Source organism: Oncorhynchus nerka, linkage group LG10 (genome assembly GCF_034236695.1).
Source record: "Oncorhynchus nerka isolate Pitt River linkage group LG10, Oner_Uvic_2.0, whole genome shotgun sequence".
Classification (NCBI taxonomy): Eukaryota; Metazoa; Chordata; class Actinopteri; order Salmoniformes; family Salmonidae; genus Oncorhynchus; species Oncorhynchus nerka.
In genome coordinates this window covers 74,239,569-74,257,396 of record NC_088405.1, presented here as the reverse complement: position 1 = coordinate 74,257,396, position 17,828 = coordinate 74,239,569, and the positions used below count along the sequence as shown (strand labels likewise).

General features: G+C 40.6%; 1 protein-coding gene across 13 annotated transcripts in view; it reads left to right on the top strand.

The window, feature by feature from the left end:
* The window catches only part of LOC115136002 (neural cell adhesion molecule 1-like), a 335,970-nt gene that overhangs the window by 300,256 nt on the left and 17,886 nt on the right, over positions 1–17,828 (top strand). For 10 of the 13 annotated variants that reach the window (XM_029671303.2, XM_029671300.2, XM_029671296.2 and 7 more), the window contains 2 exons: positions 7,154–7,278; positions 7,679–7,859. In XM_029671303.2, coding sequence (XP_029527163.2) covers positions 7,154–7,278; positions 7,679–7,859 — 306 coding nt within the window. Of the gene's footprint in view, positions 1–7,153; positions 7,279–7,678; positions 7,860–13,555; positions 14,834–17,828 lie in introns of those variants that run through there. The other 3 variants (XM_065023745.1, XM_065023746.1, XM_029671312.2) reach the window with 1 other exon arrangement.

Genomic DNA, 17,828 nt, shown 5'->3' with positions numbered 1-17,828 from the left:
GACTCTGCTCACTGCCTCAATCCTTAGTACAGTTCCACTGACTAACCTCAGCCAGCAAGAAACAGGTTGCCCTCTACTTAAAACAGGTTGCCCTCTACTTGATATGAATTCAGTTAACCCCAAACGCATGTATTACAAAACACTGTGCTTTTGGTATCGGCCCCCACAGTCTGGCGTGTGTTTGATTTCAAGGAATTTAGAGTGGGTTTTACAGACATTCTTCTTTAATGTCGAAGCAGTGCAGTGCAGCATGCAGCACACATCTGATTACAGGATTGATCACTATAACATTAGCTAACACTGCTGCATGTTGTCTGATTAGTCCAAAGAAGGGCGCTACCGTCCTGTCCTGCCATTAACTAACATCTCCACCATTAGCTTTAGCACACCTAGAGCTTCTCTGCCCTTTAGATATATAGCTAGTCTCTTTATTTTGTACATTCCATTCTCTGCCTTTCTTCCTGTCTGTGCATCTGTGGCTCCTCGGCTATGCCAGGTGTTATGTCTGAACACTCTTCTAAGATGTAGGCAGCTTCCTTCCTTGACCTCTTCTGTCTTTCCCCTGGCGGCTATGGTATTGACAGTGACGTCAGGTAATATTTGGGGTGTTCCATGGCTAACCATGACAGAGTGCATTTCATATACACTAGATGACCAGAGGTATGTGGACACCTGTTCGCCGAACATCTCATTCCAAAATCATGGTCATTACCATGGAGTTGGTCCCCCCTTTGCTGCTATAACAGCCTCCACTCTTCTTGGAAGGCTTTCCACCAGATGTTGGAACATTGCTGGAGGGCCACAAGAGCATTAGTGAGGTTGGCCACTGATGTTGGGCACCTATGCCTGGCTCGCAGATCTCGACAAACCATTTCTGTATGGACCTCGCTTTGTGAACGGGGGCATTGTCATGCTGAAACAGCAAAGCGCCTTCCCCAAACTGTTGCCACAAGGTTGGAAGCACAGAATCATCTAAAATGTCATTATATGCTGTACTGTTAAGATTTCCCTTCACTTGATCTAACGGTCCTAGTCCGAACCATGAAAAACAGCCCCAGACCATTATTCCTCCTCCACCAAACTTTACAGTTAGCACTATGCGTACGAGCAGGTAGCTCACGGCATCCGCCAAACCAAGGTTTGTCTGTCGGACTGCCAGATGGTGAAGCGTGATTAATCACTCCAAAGAACACATTTCCACTGCCCCAGAGTCCAATGGCGGCGAGCTTTACACCACTCCAGCCGATTGCGCATTGTGATCTTAGGCTTGTGTGCCCTGCTCGGCCATGGAAACCCATTTCATGAAGCTCCTGATGAACAGTTCTTGTGCTGACGTTGCTTCCAGAGGATGTTTTGAACTCCGTAGTGAGTGTTGCAACCTAGGACATACGATTTTTACACACTACACGCTTCAGCACTAGGCGGTCCCGTTCTCTGAGCTTGTGTGGCCTACCACTTTGCGGCTGAGCCGTTGTTGCTCCTAGATGTTTTCACTTCACAATAACAGAACTTACAGTTGACCCAACTCGAGCAGGGCAGAAATTTGACGAACTGACCTGCTGGAAAGGTGGTATCCTATGACGGTGCCACGTTGAAGGTCACTGAGCTCTTCAGTAAGGCCATTCTACTGCCAATGTTTGTCTATGGAGATTGCATGGCTAGGTGCTTGATTTTATACACCTGTCAGCAACGGGTGTGACTGAAATAGCCGAATACACTCAATTGAAGAGGTGTCCACATACTTTTGTATATATAGTGTACTTGTGTCTAAGGGAGCCTGGTTTGACAGACAGCAAAACAAAAATGATTATTCTGACAGACTGGGGATTTCTGAAAGATAACTGATCTTTGATTTTAAAAAAAGAGAGGATAACAGGGCAAAAAAAGCATATAATGATGCATTTAGCTGTTCTAAGAGTGGTCTAATGCAGGCGTTAGATTACGAGCGTTTTCAAGTACAATGTTAATAATGATGTTTTTGGGAAACAACTCAGTGATTTAACGATGCTCCTATGAAGGTTCTTACGATTAGTTTAGCCTTAAGATGCTTTTGGCAAACTGGGCCCAGGACTTAAATTTTCCCAGTATCTTTAACAGATTTCTGAATAACAGTAGGGATGTTAATCTGTCCTAACATAAATCCTGTGACTCATGAAAAGAGAAGGAAGAAAGGGGGGGGTGGATAAAATAAAAATTCTCTGGTGGCAAAGAATGAGAGGCATGGATGAGCAACTTCCTATTATAAGATAAAGCTATGCTCTTTTATATCATGTTACTGAGACTCATGGTTGTTGATGACAGTTACTGATAAGATCATTTTTCTATTGATTAGAAAACGTGGTTTGTTTGCAGGATAGTGTGTTTTAATGAGGATTTTGAAGTTCCCACATTGGTAATCTAGCCATAAGTTTCATGCTCGTGGGAGAAGTAAAGGCTACATACATGTTCGGGAAAGGTAAATCAGGTTTCCCTAAGGTATTGTTAGGATAAACATAGCTGATTTGATTGGCTGTAAATTAGGACGCTGCTATGGGTCAACATTGGGTCCTCGTGTGTTGTGTGTTGTGTGTGTGTGTGTGTGTGTGTGTGTGTACTATGTATTTGTTAAATTGCTGGTATCTATCTACTGTGAAAAATATAAGTAAGCCTGAGGAACTATTTTGTAGGTCATGTACCAGGCTGACCAATATACATCATATAACAGCTGTATAATAACACTGGTCTATTAGTTACTAATTAGATTTTGACTCACCTGTAGAATGATAAGTTGTTGAGCTTATAGGCTCTATGTAACTAATATTAACAAATCAGTCATTATTCAATACTGATTGCCTTCACGTGTGATTAGTATTCTAGTTAGCTAAATGTGAAAAATGGCATGAGGGATTTTTCCTCAAGGCTTCAGGTGTGTTAACAAGTGTGCGTTCTTTATATGCATTTGATACCAGGTAATTGGAGTAAGTATGTTGCATGTCTAATGATGTTTATAATTCATTAAACGAGGTTCAGAGTCCACTCAGTGTTGCTGTGATTCATGTTTATTTCCTCTATTAATATATACATTATTTCTTAAAGTATGGGACTTTATACTATGGTATGGGTTTATTCTGCGTTCTCATACATCGAGGCCATACATTTTGACAATATGCCCTCAGAGATACAGTATGTACCCTGAAGTCCTACAATGTGTGAGGACTTTAGCTATCTCATATGTTGCTGATCCCCCCCCCCCCCCATTTAGCTATCTCCTCTGTTGCTGATCAACCCCCCCACCCGCAAATGTGGTCATATTGTTGTTGTCATATACCATATTTAGTTGCACATATGACATTTGACAATGTGCTTTGTCAATCAGTATTGTCAATACTGCAGAGTTTCCTCTGGTTTCCTTTTTTTTTACACAACTTGGTTGGAGCCAAAATGTACAATGTACACAGAAAACAAGGTTCTATGAAGACCCTTTAAGGTCAAGAGTTTTCCTAAATATATGCTACAGTCTCATATAATGCCATTATTTTGTTTGTGTAGAAATAGAGTATGAAAAATGTATATTCACATGAATTCCAGTCCAGAGGAAATACTGTTTCAAAGAAAGATGCATGAGGCAAATTTGGATGGACAGCATTTGATGGAATTGGCATCTAGTTCACACAAAAACATTACAGTGACATATCTTAGCCTGCATATATGAGCCTGCTTATTCCTGGTCATGACATATCTATTCAGTACACTGAAAACCTGAAACTGGATATCTTAAAATGCTTCATGTATCTAGTTGCTGTACATGTCTTCTATGTCTATTTGATGTGTAAAGAAGTTCTATTGTGAACTTATGTATTTCTTTTTGTCATTTGTGTTTCTGTTTTGTATAATTTTGTCTTTAACTTTCTTATTGTTTTGTACCTTACCCATGTTTACATAATTTAAAAATGTTTTGTATTTTCCATGTGACCCCCCCCTCCACTTTCCTTTCAACCAATCATGTGCCTGCGTATCATATGACTTTGTCATGTGGCTCTTGCATGGTGCTGATGATGTCGTCTTCGTTGGTGAACAGAAGGTAATTTTGGTCAATTCGTATTATATCAACAAGCAGCAGTGGGAAACTAGATTTGATTTTAAGCTAAAATAATCTACTTTGATAGAACAATAGAGAGCAACCATTGAATAGATTTTGACCTTAGGTCAACCTGCATTCTATCCAATCATATTGCTACAATTGTATGTAGATTTGTGTATGCTTACTTGGTATCCCACTAAAAGAGAGGGTATAATTCACATTTTTATGAGAGGTGTATATTTCCCTCTTTGCCTTCTTAAAAGCTATACATCACATAATATGTTAAATATGCTGCTATATAGCTATCAGTGAGCATTACATAATGAAGTTGAAGATAAGCAAATGGTTGACCTCTAACCCTGATGTATTTTCTAGAGTTTTCTTTTGTGGTGCCTCCAATGGCTATCATATGCAAACAGAACATGTTTTTAAAGTACTTTTTTTGAAACCATCACCTATAGCAACTGCATCGCACTCTCATTGAATTGTATATTACCTGGATTGACCTACTCATCCATGGAGTTAATTCCTTTTCAAACTCTGTCTCCCAGAATGCTTTTCTGGACAGACTAACAGTGGTATTCACCCCACATTACTGCATGCATGCAAGTTCACTCCTCTTTCCTCCAACTTCCTTGTTTCTTTTCTACTGTCTCACCAGACAGGAAGTTCTGGCCTGTCTGCATGTGCAGTATGTCCTGTCTGTCTGTCTGTGTTTGTCTTCCAGAGTGTCTCTGTGTTATTCACATGTATTGATACAGACCGAAAACTTACAGTCCCGTTTACAATTCATGAGTTCTTTAACCCATCTGGTGTGACAATAATCTTTCCATTGCATTTGGGCACAACAAACCTATCAATAAGCTCATTTGTTCACACATGCGGGGATGTCTTTAAAGGAGCTGAAAAAGCGAATAAGAATTTAGGTGATTCAGTGAAGGTAGCTCAAGTTTTATTTACTCCAGAACATAATTGCCTTTAACCATGTCAGTTCATGTCAGTTAGAGTAAAGGATCTGACAAATAAAACCTTTTTGTCTAATGTAACGTTCAGAAGTTGATATGACGTATGTATGCACTACTGTGCAGACACACTTAAAGTAATGCTATCTGTACAGTATTTATTTAGGGAGACCAATACAAAGGTTGAGTTATTGTTGCATCAGATGAAAATGGGCATGATCATGCAACTATCACAAATTGATACTTCAAAATCTCCCCGAATCACTACATATTGAATAAAATATTGTGTTTGCATGAAAGAGCATGTTTTTGTTAATATCTCTAATTCATGTATAACCTTAATGGCTCTTCTTTCTTCTTAGCATTTGGAAAAACCTCACCTAACTGGGAATGATGCGCATGACTGGATAAACAATGAATATAACTCTCTGTACATGCCACTTTTTCTTATCACTAACCCTGTTTATTTCAATTCCGGCATCATATCATGCTTACTCCAAGACTATTTATTCTAATGCATTTTCAAGAGAATGTAATCAGAAAATCTGAGATCAAGAACAAGTGCCTTCACGCATGCCTAATTGACTAATTGTGTAATCCCTGCAATTAATGTTTCAAGTGTCATTAATTAAGATGTAACTCAATTTAAATAAAAAGGAAAGAAAGTACTCAGCTTTTCAGGGCCAGGGTAGAGGATAAAAATGAAAAATACAATCCAATCATCATAGGATTCAGTCAGGTTGAAGTCAGGGAGCTTTAGGCCAAGATCCACTTGATCGGGTGGGCAAAAGTGGAGCAGGTTTCAACTGTCTGTCTTTAACCCGATGATTTCTTGTTTTTCTTACCTTAGTTTGGCTGAAGTCAAAGGAGGTGGTCCAAACAGACTTCCATGCTGAAGTATAATTGAAAGTCCAACATTAATATTCCCTCCTGCACTTCCATAGGTTTCTTTCAGAATGCCTGGAACCATTTCTGTTGTCAACTGCTCTTTCACTGCCCTCTGTGGGAATGATCCGCTCTCAGAGTTCATTGGTGGTTAAATATCATCAGGGTGATCATGGGCAACAATGCTCCCTCAAGATGGCACTGAGCTTCAAAACTTGTACCAGTTGTGACCTAAGGTCAGGGTGTCTGACTGCAAAATGTCAGAAAAGAATACATACAAATGGGACAGTAAATAATATCCTTTGATCTCAGCAAAAAACAAGCAATTCGGTGTACATTGCAGATGTGCTGCAGCAGCCAATTGAAACCTGATACCACCTTTTGGGCGGTTAGTGATAGTGGGGAGTAGAATACTGGAGCTGTATGTAACATTCTGTGAGTTATTTTAATAGCATATTCACACCACTAACTGTGTGTAACCAATGTGCCCATGATGAATGAGTTATGGTGATTGAAGTCTCCTCCCTAAACTCTCTTTGACTGAGGTGACATGGCTGTAAATTTGAACGCTAACATCATTAGACACGAACACAGGCACTCTCAAAAGGTGCACACACACACATACTGTACACATGCTGGAACACACCAACCCTTCCTTCCCAGCAGATCATGATTATGTTATTAAATGTAATAGAGTAACATGTCTAATCAAGATGAGGAGGAGAATTAGCCTGTGTCCCTGTCATTAGTCTGGAGGAGAGGCCAGATAACGAGCTGCACCTGAAGGAAAATTACATATTCCCATCAGCTCACCCCATTACCCTCACCCCACTACCCACGGCCCTCACCCCACTACCCACTGCCCTCACTGTCCCTCTGTCATAAAACCGCTCTTGAGTCTATGAGGGACAAAACTTAATTGTATCGTCTTGTAACATCCTCTGCCACTGCCACTATAAAGACAATCCATTTGTCCTCTAGATGTACTACATTTAAAGCAGTAAATACACAAAAACCAGAGTAAAGGGATTAACAATAAGTGTGTATCCCACAGTGGTTTGGGCTCCTGAAGCGATGGGGCAGAGTGGGAACGTGTGTTGGTTCACCGACAATGGGCTTTGATGAGGGACAGATGCATTCAGCCATGCCACCTGCATTAAGGGCCTAGGGCAGGAGACTGAGCTGAGCATGTAGGTCGATGCCATGGTAACTGACTGACCGCTGTGTCCCGCTATGTCCCGTTTAGGGGAGCCCAGTCCCCCTAAGCTGGAGGGCAAGCTGCAGACCATGGGCAACGCCCTCAAGGTCAACTGGATCAAGCAGGACGATGGGGGCTCGCCCATCAAACATTACCTGATCAGATACAGGGCTGTGAGTATGACAGGACAAGGAGGTAACGCTGTGTATACCGCTTTGCTTCCTGGTTTTCCCCAAAAATATGATTATTTATTACGTATCTCCCCTGTTTGATTGTACTGTGATGATTTCACTTTAGCAAAACACACATAGACTTATGGATATACATATGAAAAACTGAGGAATGGATCATATTTGAATAGATTGACAACAGATCACTATTGTGTTTATGCCTAGATTAATAAATGGTTAGGGATTCATGTAGGAAGATTCATGGATGGCCAAATAAGTGTGAATGCATAGAAAGATTTTACAGTGATATAAAGTGATGGGCAGTTTGCTTGAGTGTCATAGCCACGGATGTCTGAGTCCTGTCTGAGTGTTTCACCCCCCCCTTTTCTGCGACCCTCCCTAGAAGCACGTTTCGGACTGGAAGCCGGAGATCCGTCTGCCCCATGGCAGTGAGTACGTGGTGCTGAGCAGTCTGGACTGGAACACGGAGTATGAAGTCTACGTGGTGGCCGAGAACCAGCAGGGCAAGTCCCAGCCCGGCACCATCTCCTTTAGGACTGCAGCAGAGCCTACCGCCATCCCAGGTACTGCCCCCCCACCCTGCACCTCAACGACACACACACTGCCAACAGAAACAATGCCACCGTGACCAGATGTATCTATGTTTATTCCTCCAGTCCTTCACCCAAATGGACTTCTAGTCAGGTCTTGAGACAACCGTAGTGATGACACAGATGTAGACGTCATTCCTCTGTCCTGATATGTTGGGTTAACCTGTTGGGGTAATTGATTGGTTTGAACCTTTCTGCTGGATGATATTTTCATTCGTTCTTGATTTGAAGGTGGAGTTGTAATCGGCACACCCTCATCAAGTTGTTCATCCCAAAAGAAGGTGGGAAAAAGACAAAAGTTAGACAGATAAAGAACAGAGTAGCAGAGTCCTCTTCTAACTTCTGTCAGGGCTACCTCAGCGATCATATTTATTCATCTGGAAACACTTTTCCCACAATTGCACAAAGCTTTGGAGTGATAAGATAAGAATTGAACAAAGACTGTGGCAGTTACATGCTGACTACACCGGGCACGCAAGTGCGTCTGTACGCTGTTGATTTTGTCCATCCACACCAAATGCGATCAGGTTGATATATCAAAACAAATTCTGAACCAACTATATTAATTTGGAGACAGGTCGAAACACATTCATGGACATTTAGCTCGCTAGCTAGCTTGGTATTGCTAGCTAATTTGTCCTGGGATATAATTAAACATTGGATTGTTATTTTACCTGAAATGCACAAAGGTCCTTTTTTTTCCTGGATCTCAATTTTGAGTCACACAAAATCAAGTGTTCTCTACTCTGATAATTAATCCACAGATAAAAGGGAAACCTAGTTAGTTTCTAGTAATCTCTCCTCCTTCAGTCTTAGTCTTCTTCTTCTTCTGTGGACTTTATATGCCAGTTGGCAACCAACTTTAAGGTGCATCTCAGCTTAGCTTTCAATCACCCACCTGGGTATATGCTCCTAAAAACCAATGAGGAGATGGGAGAGGCGGGACTTGCAGGAGATGGGCGAGGCGGGACTTAGCACCTGGCTACGCAGATGCTTGTTGACGCACGCGAGCAGTCTGGATGAAATGGTTTAATAACATGTATGTGTAACATTATTTTCGCAACTCTTGCGCGCGCAACATGAACGGTGTGGTCAGCATTTTAGTCTCACTGTTTTAGGCAGAATATTTTTGCCCACTGTGAGTCTTTGTTGCCGTAGGGTAGGGCTGTTCAATATGGGTCCTGGAAGGCCAAAACACTTCTGTTTTTCATCCTCTCCATCTAATAAGGGACTGTTTTAGACCTAGGAGCACCAGAGTGGAATTAAGTACCAAGTAGAAACAAAAAATGGTGTTTCGGCCTCCAGGACCGGAAATTGAACAGCCCTGCTGTAGAGTGAGATTAGTCCTTTGGTCTCTGCAGGCCTATAACGTCTTGGCTGACACTGCTGCACAGGTTCAGTGAGCAATAATGTCAGGACAAATTGTATCTGTCAGTCCTAGAACATTCTCTTCAAGTTCATAGCGATGCCCCTGCCTCGGTGGTCACGGTCAGCTGATGCTCTGTTGACAGTGTTGTGGCCTGAGAGGTTTGCATTTTAACTTGGGTTGCCTCCCCACTGACCAAACCTGAGCTTGGAACCTGTCTCTTTCTATTTATCTCTTTCTCTTCATCTATATGTTTTTGTCTCTCTTACTTTTCCACCGCCCTTCTGTCTTTTTCTCTTTCTTATGCCTCTATTGGTAGCTCCCTCTATCTATTTTGAGCTCTCTTTTTCCCCATCTTCCATGCTTCCTCTCTCTTCAATTTATCTCATGCACATTCTCTCTCTCTGGCTTTTTTGATGTTTCAATGAAAGAGGATCAAAAGTCAGTGTCTCTCCATCTTGCTCTCCTCTATCTCTCTTTCTTTTTCTCCTTTTCTCTCTTTCTGTCTGTCTTTCTATTTCAACGCCAGGTTTAATGGGTCTCAGTTCAGGCTCACTGCTGTATTTACTGACCTGAATATGTGCCTTGGCTCCGTGGGGATGCAGCCTCCGTGGGGATGCAGCCTCCAGTCTTGCATGGTGACGCTTCAATAGGATTAATGTGTTAATGCTTTACTTGAGACCTAACAGGCATCTATCTGCCAGTGCATGGCACAGGGACCGGCTTTTTCACGCACTTTGTGGGAACCATCCATATACTGTAGCAGTGGGAGGTTTGGATCACTCATTATTCCGCCAGAGCAGGTTCACGGACACCGTCCAAGTTCCCTTTTTATGTACTTCTTTATTACATTTATTCATTTGAGTTATTTTGCCACTACATGTGTTGCAGTGCTAATGCCAGTGCCAGTTGTTTTTATGCGAAGCGTGTGGGTGTTTGAGGGGAAAAAAGGGGGGTATATTTTTAAGCTAAACATCTGCACTGACGTAAGGTCCACAGCTGTTATTGGTAAATGTGGCCGAAAACAGCTGCTGTGTCATAAATCCAGACTCGCTCTGTGTTATATATTGGCTATGCAACTTATTAGCTAAATAAATATAAGTGAGTGCATATGATATGAAGTTTACTATTTTTGTTTACTTTATCCTCTTCATACAGTTCCAGTCAAAAGTTTGAACACACCTACTCATTCAAGGGTTTTCTTTATTTTTTGTCTTTTCTACATTGTAGAATAATAGTGAAGACATCAAAACTATTAAATAACACATATGGAATCATGTAGTAACCAACAAAATGTTAAGCAAATCAGAATGTATTTTGTATTTGAGATTTTTCAAAGTAGTGACGCTTTGCCGTGATGACAGCTTGGCACACTCTCTAGAAAATTGTAAAAATAAAGAAAAATCCTTGAACCCTTGTAGGTGTATCCAAACTTTTGACTGGTACTGTCTGTATATATATATATATATATATATATATATATATATATATTCCTAAAAAGTAAACTTCAATCGATGTTCCTCAGTGCAGGTCAAGTTAAAAACAAGGTAAGGTTGAATAAAGAAAATACTGACCCACTTGTTTTCACGTCTCCTGGAAGGATTGATATTTTGAGCGTGCTCAATACTGAGCGTGCAAGGGTCACTGGAGTCCTAAATTGACCAATCCAAATCTCCCTGGCTAAGGTTGACATGGAGTAAAGCTATTAAAAAGCTATTCACTTTTGCAGTTTTAGTAACATGAGATCACCCATTAATCCATTTCACCTGCCATTTGATATCGCCTTGACATTGTAACCAGTTTTATTTTTGAATGTGTGTTTTGCTTGGGCAACTATTCCGCATGGAGAATTCGATTTAATTACTCTCTCCTTGATGTGTTCTCACATCCAGGGGCATGCCCATTATTTAAATTATACAAACAGTATGATCTGTACTGTAATTGTTGTGAGAACACACCTGTTGTTAATTAACCAGGGAGAATGTCCTATATGTGTTATTATAAACCGGGTAGTTTGGGTCCTGGATGCTGATTGGCTGAAAGCTGTGGTATATCTGACAATCTACCACGGGTATGACACAAAATTACTTGTTTACTGTTCTAATTATCTTGGTAACCAGTTCATAATTGCAATAAGGCACTTGGGGAGTGTGTAGTATACAGTGGGGCAAAAAAGTATTTAGTCAGCCATCAATTGTGCAAGTTCTCCCACTTAAAAAGATGAGAGAGGCCTGTAATTTTCATCATAGGTACACTTAAAAAAATCCAGAAAATCACATTGTAGGATTTTTAATGAATTTATTTGCAAATTATGGTGTATAAGTATTTGGTCGATAACAAAAGTTTATCTCAATACTTTGTTATATACCTTTTGTTGGCAATGACAGAGGTCAAACGTTTTCTGTAAGTCTTCACAAGGTTTTCACACACTGTTGCTGGTATTTTGGCCCATTCCTCCATGCAGATCTCCTCTAGAGCAGTGATGTTTTGGGGCTGTTGCTGGGCAACACAGACTTTCAACTCCCTCCAAAGATTTTCTATGGTGATGAGATCTGGAGACTGGCTAGGCCACTCCTGGACCTTGAAAAGCTTCTTACGAAGGCACTCCTTTGTTGCGTTTGGGATCATTGTCATGCTGAAAGACCCAGCCACGTTTCATCTTCAATGCCCTTGCTGATGGAAGGAGGTTTTCACTCAAAATCTCACGATACATGGCCCCATTCATTCTTTCCTTTACACGGATCAGTCATCCTGTCGTTCCACCCCCATGCTTCACAGTAGGTATGGTGTTCTTTGGATGCAACTCACTATTCTTTGTCCTCCTAACACGACGAGTTGAGTTTTTACCAAAAAGTTATATTTTGGTTACATCTGACCATATGACATTCTCCCAATCTTCTTCTGGATCATCCAAATGCTCTCTAGCAAACTTCAGACGGGCCTGGACATGTACTGACTTAAGCAGGGGGACACGTCTGGCACTGCAGGATTTGAGTCCCTGGCGGCGTAGTGTGTTACTGATGGTAGGCTTTGTTACTTTGGTCCCAGCTCTCTGCAGGTCATTCACTAGGTCCCCCCGTGTGGTTCTGGGATTTTTGCTCACCGTTCTTGTGATCATTTTGACCCCATGGGGTGAGATCTTGCGTGGAGCCCCAGATCGAGGGAGATTATCAGTGGTCTTGTATGTCTTCCATTTCCTAATAATTGCTCCCACCGTTGATTTCTTCAAACCAAGCTGCTTACCTATTGCATATTCAGTCTTCCCAGCCTGGTGCAGGTCTACAATTTTGTTTCTGGTGTCCTTTGACAGCTCTTTGCTCTTGGCAATAGTGGAGTTTGGAGTGTGACTGTTTGAGGTTGTGGACAGGTGTCTTTTATACTGATAACAAGTTCAAACAGGTGCCATTAATACAGGTAACGAGTGGAGGACAGAGGAGCCTCTTAAAGAAGAAGTTACAGGTCTGTGAGAGACAGAAATCTTGCTTGTTTGTCGGTGACAAAATACATATTTTCCACCATAATTTGCAAATAAATTCATAAAAAATCCTACAATGTGATTTTCTGGAATTTTTTTTCTCGTTTTGTCTGTCATAGTTGAAGTGTACCTATGATGACAATTACAGGCCTCTCTCATCTTTTTAAGTGGGAGAACTTGCACAATTGGTGGCTGACTAAATACTTTTTTGCCCCACTGTAAGCAATAAGGCCAGAAGGGGGTCGAGTATATGGCCAATATTATACCACGGCTAAGTGCTGTATCCAGGCAATCCGCGTTGTGTCGTGCTTCAGAACAGCCATTTGCCGTGGTATATTGGCCATATACCCGACCTCCTCGGGCCATATTGCTGAAATATACGTGTCTCTGTCGATATTTCCCATCACGCAGCACCTTTAACTATTCTCTGACCTTTCACCTTTGCTTGCTGTGATACACGTCATTTGTTGTGCTACTAACATGCTATTGATTTGATTTTTTACTTTGATCCTCTAACTTGCTTGGATTTCCTTTTTTATTCCCTTGTTTAGTCTCAATGAACTTTTCGAACTTGCATTTCTGTATTTCTGACCTATTTTCTATCTCTCTTTTTTCTCTCTCCCTTTTCCTATTTCTCTCCCACCTCCCCTTCTCTCCTTGTGCTGTCTTCATGTGTGGTCTTGGGCACCTCTGGACCTTTACGTTTGTCATACACTAAATTTTTTTTTTTTTTTTGGTGTAAACTTTTATTTTCCACTTTTGTACTGTGAATATCTGTGAACAATCTTTGTGTTTTGTGTGGTTCTGTCCGTGTTTTTGTGGTCTCAGCTACCCTTGGTTGCTTGTGTGTGAAATACACTCTGGCATCTCTCATCCTCTCCATGCTGACTGTGTTCTTGCTCTCATAAACTGGGTTTCGCTTAAGGAGAGAGGATAGCTTTGCCTTCAAATCTCGGCCAGACCCCTTTGTTTTTTATGCCTTTTGAACCTTGTGCAGACATATACACACACACACACACACACACACACACACACACACATACACACACAAAAGACGAATAATCAAGACATCAGTTTTATGTTAAAGGGTTAAAATGGGGTGCTTGGTACTTATATCATTCTGAATGTTTTTGATTTTTTTTTGTCATATATTTTAATTTTACATAAAGTAAAAATTATGGATTTGAATAAGGCAGCATTGAAAAAGTTATGTTATACCACACAATGGACATGAGTCATATTGGAACATTGTAGAAAAAAAACAGTGCTTACCTTGTGTATTTGTGTATTTGGATAAAAGCTTCAATTGCCACTTTACATAACAGGGAAGGCACATTTTTCAGAAGATTTTTGCAATGGTTAAGAAAAGTCATGAAGATCATGACATCTCAACTTTCTTCTCATTTCTTTTCATAGTCAAGGCTTGTTTTGAACGGGATGATTAAATGAAGAACAAGCTACTGCCTTGTCCATTTGAAGGTCATTCAAATGATGTTTTGTGACAAAGTGTACATAATATTTTCAAAAGATCTTCAGAACAAAATATAGGCTGTTCTTTTTGTTGTTTCTTTTGTTCTCTTTTTAACTGAAAACAGAAAATGCTCAAAATTAATGCTACAGCTGTTTACAACTAAAATCTGTCAGTCATTTTCAATAATGTGAAATGATTATATTCTATGACACATTTTTGTAGGTACATACCAGTGCGTTTCCATGCTGTAATCATTGTAGGTTTTAAGAAGAAATGATAAAATAGTGTGTTATGACTTTTTTTGAAAAAATAACAGCTAGAGCTTGATACTTGCATACTGAAATGCAAGAGTGTGACACAGTGCTGACTTCTGTTGACTGTTCATCCTCAGAAATGCTAAGTTTGTTTTAGCCCATATCTTGTGCTCGTCTGATACTTGAACAAAGTATCATATATCATGGGGTTGTAAACCAAGGTTAGGACTGTCCCTAAAGCCTGACTGCACTGAAAACACCCTGCCATGGGAAAGAGAGATCAATGTCCTTTGTTCAAAACTCAGATGAGCATTTTTTAATTGACTCTGAAGGTAATAAAGTGATGCGCCTGGAGTTTGGCTCCTGGGTTCGCATGTGCCAATCCCATTGTTTGGTTCTTCTTTCATACAAGCAAGTGCTACTCCTTAAAGATGCCCGCCAAGTTTTCATAGGCGACAGCAGGTTGAGTTGAAACTTGTCGCTTTTATGATATCAAGTAGGGAGAGTAATCTGTCTAGAGATAAGGAGCACACTATGTGGATCGTTTTGAACCTGTGTAGGTACCCATATGTTCACTTTTTGAATCCATGCAATACCTTAACCGTACTGTACTACTATGCAAAGTAATACCCAGAGGGCAAAACAGGTTGCAATGGTGTCAGGCCGACGTCTTTAGTGCCCTACATAGTCAGGTTGCATAATGATTGTAAAATGACAAATGACCAGATAACCTGGTTGTAATCTAGTTATCTGACCAGATAACAAAGTATTATGTATTTCCCAGGCATATTGATGCCATGAAAAAGACGGCAAAACCTGGTTCTATTTGACCAGATAACCAGTTTACAATCAGAGAACGACAACATTATGACATCCCATGCCAAATGTTGCCCGCTGGTTAGGACACTAATGCTTCATAGGATAATGACTAATCTCTTACCTTGGATACTTTTTATTAATGGTGTTATTGACTGTGTTTCTCTCCTACTTCCTGTATTCTGTTTGGTATCAGCAGGAGGATCTGAGAAATGTGCGGCAAACACCTGAATGTCTGTTACAAATATTTGATGCTCTGTGCTGACAGTGCATGTCTCTGTGTTTCTCAGTTTCCAAGAAAGCATTGTGAGCCGACCCCATCTGTGTTAAAATGTGTGATGTGATTTATCGCACTTTTTAAGATGTAGACGGAACGGCGGGAAAACAAGCATCATAACTCTGCCCTGCAGGTGAATGCTTACTCTCTCTCCTGCTCTTAGCAATGGCAGTAAATAGATAGTTGCCTGTCGGAGCTACTGCCGCCACAGAAGGTGACTCAACTTTATAGACTTTCGGAGAATATGGCCAATTCGTGTGAGAGGAAATGACAATTGGCCGCTCAGCTGTACTCAGCGCCTCTACCTCTCTTCAGAGGTCTTATGCCTCTTATGCCTCTAGAAGGCCAGCATCCCGGAGTCACCTCATCACTGTTGATGTTGAGACTGGTGTTTTGCGGGTACTATTTAATGAAGCTGCCATTTGAGGACTTGCGAGGCATCTGTTTCTCAAACTAGACACTCTAATGTACTTGTCCTCTTGCTCAGTTGTGCACTGGGGCCTCCCAGTCCTCTTTCTATCCTGGTTAGAGCCAGTTTGTTCTGTGAAGGGAATAGTACACAGCGTTGTACGAGATCTTCAGTTTCTTTGCAATTTCCCGCATGGAATAGCCTTTATTAGTCTAAAGAAGGCCAGTTTTATTGCTTCTTTAATCACACAATAGTTTTCAGCTGTGCGAACATAATTGCAAAAGGGTTTTCTAGTGATCAATTAGCCTTTTAAATTGATCAACTTTGATTAGCTAACACAATGTGTAATTGGAACACATGAGTGATGGTTGCTGATAATGGGCCTCTGTACGCCTATGTAGATATTCCATAAAAAAACTGATGTTTCCAGCTACAATAGTCATTTACAACATTAACAATGTCTACACTGTATTTCTGATCAATTTGATGTTATTTTAATGGACAAATTTTTTTCTTTCAGAAACATGGACATTTCTAAGTGACCCCAAACTGTTGAATGGTAGTGTATGTTCCGCCCCCTGTGGCTGAATCTAGTTAATGATCCTGGTATACACTATGTGAGGCCACTGGGCTTTCATTTCTCAAAGCGTTTTTACTTGGCTGGGAGGATGTTATATACTGTGAATATAAATACTGATTGAATGATTGTCATGGTAACTACCTGATGGTGCTGTTTATACTAGGCTAAAACCCGGTAAAGCGATTTGCCAGGACTTTCTTTGAGTTGTTCCCTAGCACGCTGCAGTCGCTGAAAAGTATGTTCCTATCAGCTCCCTGGTGCATGGTATTAATAAATGAGCTGCCCTCCAATACATTAACTGTAGCCATATGAGGGGTATATTGAAGTTTATATCAACAACGGCATCATTAAAGCCATTCCAGCAGAGGCAGAAAGCACAAATCTCAACTCTCAGTTGCACTATACTCTGTGCTAGACTTATAGAAATTTATGCCATGGGTATCCATTTTTGACTCAAATCTGGTGACTCACTCAGGTAATGACATTTACGACCATTTCCAATGTTTTCCCTGATGAGATTTTTATATTATCTGAACATACCATTTGCAAGGTATTGGAATATACAATACAGTACTGCACTGCATGGTGCTAAGTCTTTGTCAACTATTGCCAGTATCATTTTTTTTACTACTGTCATATCATCCCTCTTTATGCGTAATGTAGACTGGTGGAATTACAATATGCAGTCAACAACATGATTTCAAAGAAGAGCAATCAGTGACAGTGACAGATACAGTAAGCTCTAGTCTGACTAGACGCTACAAGTCTACAAATACATAAATCAAGTGTGTATCTGAATTTGTGTTTCTGCCACACAAAGTATCCTCCCTTTCAAGGTACCAGTGTCGAGTGGATTTGCATAAATGTACACAAATCAAATCATCAAATGTTATTTGTCACATGCACCGAATACAAGTACTGTTAAATGCTTACTTACAAGCACTTAAACTTCTTAGGGCTGCAATCCCGTTAACAGCATCGATATGACAACAGCCAGTGAAAGTGCAGGGCGCCAAATGCAAAACTACAGAAATCTCATATTTAAAATTCCTCAAACACACATGCATTTTATACAGTTTTAAAGGTAATATTGTTGTTAATCCCAACACAGTGTCCGATTTCAAATAGGCTTTACAGCGAAAGCACCACAAACGATTTTTAGGTCACCACCAACTCACAGAAAAATTCCAGCCAAAGAGAGGAGTCACAAAACGCACAAATAGAGATAAGGTTAATCACTAACCTTTGATGATCTTCATTAGATGACACTCATAGGACTTCATGTTACACAATA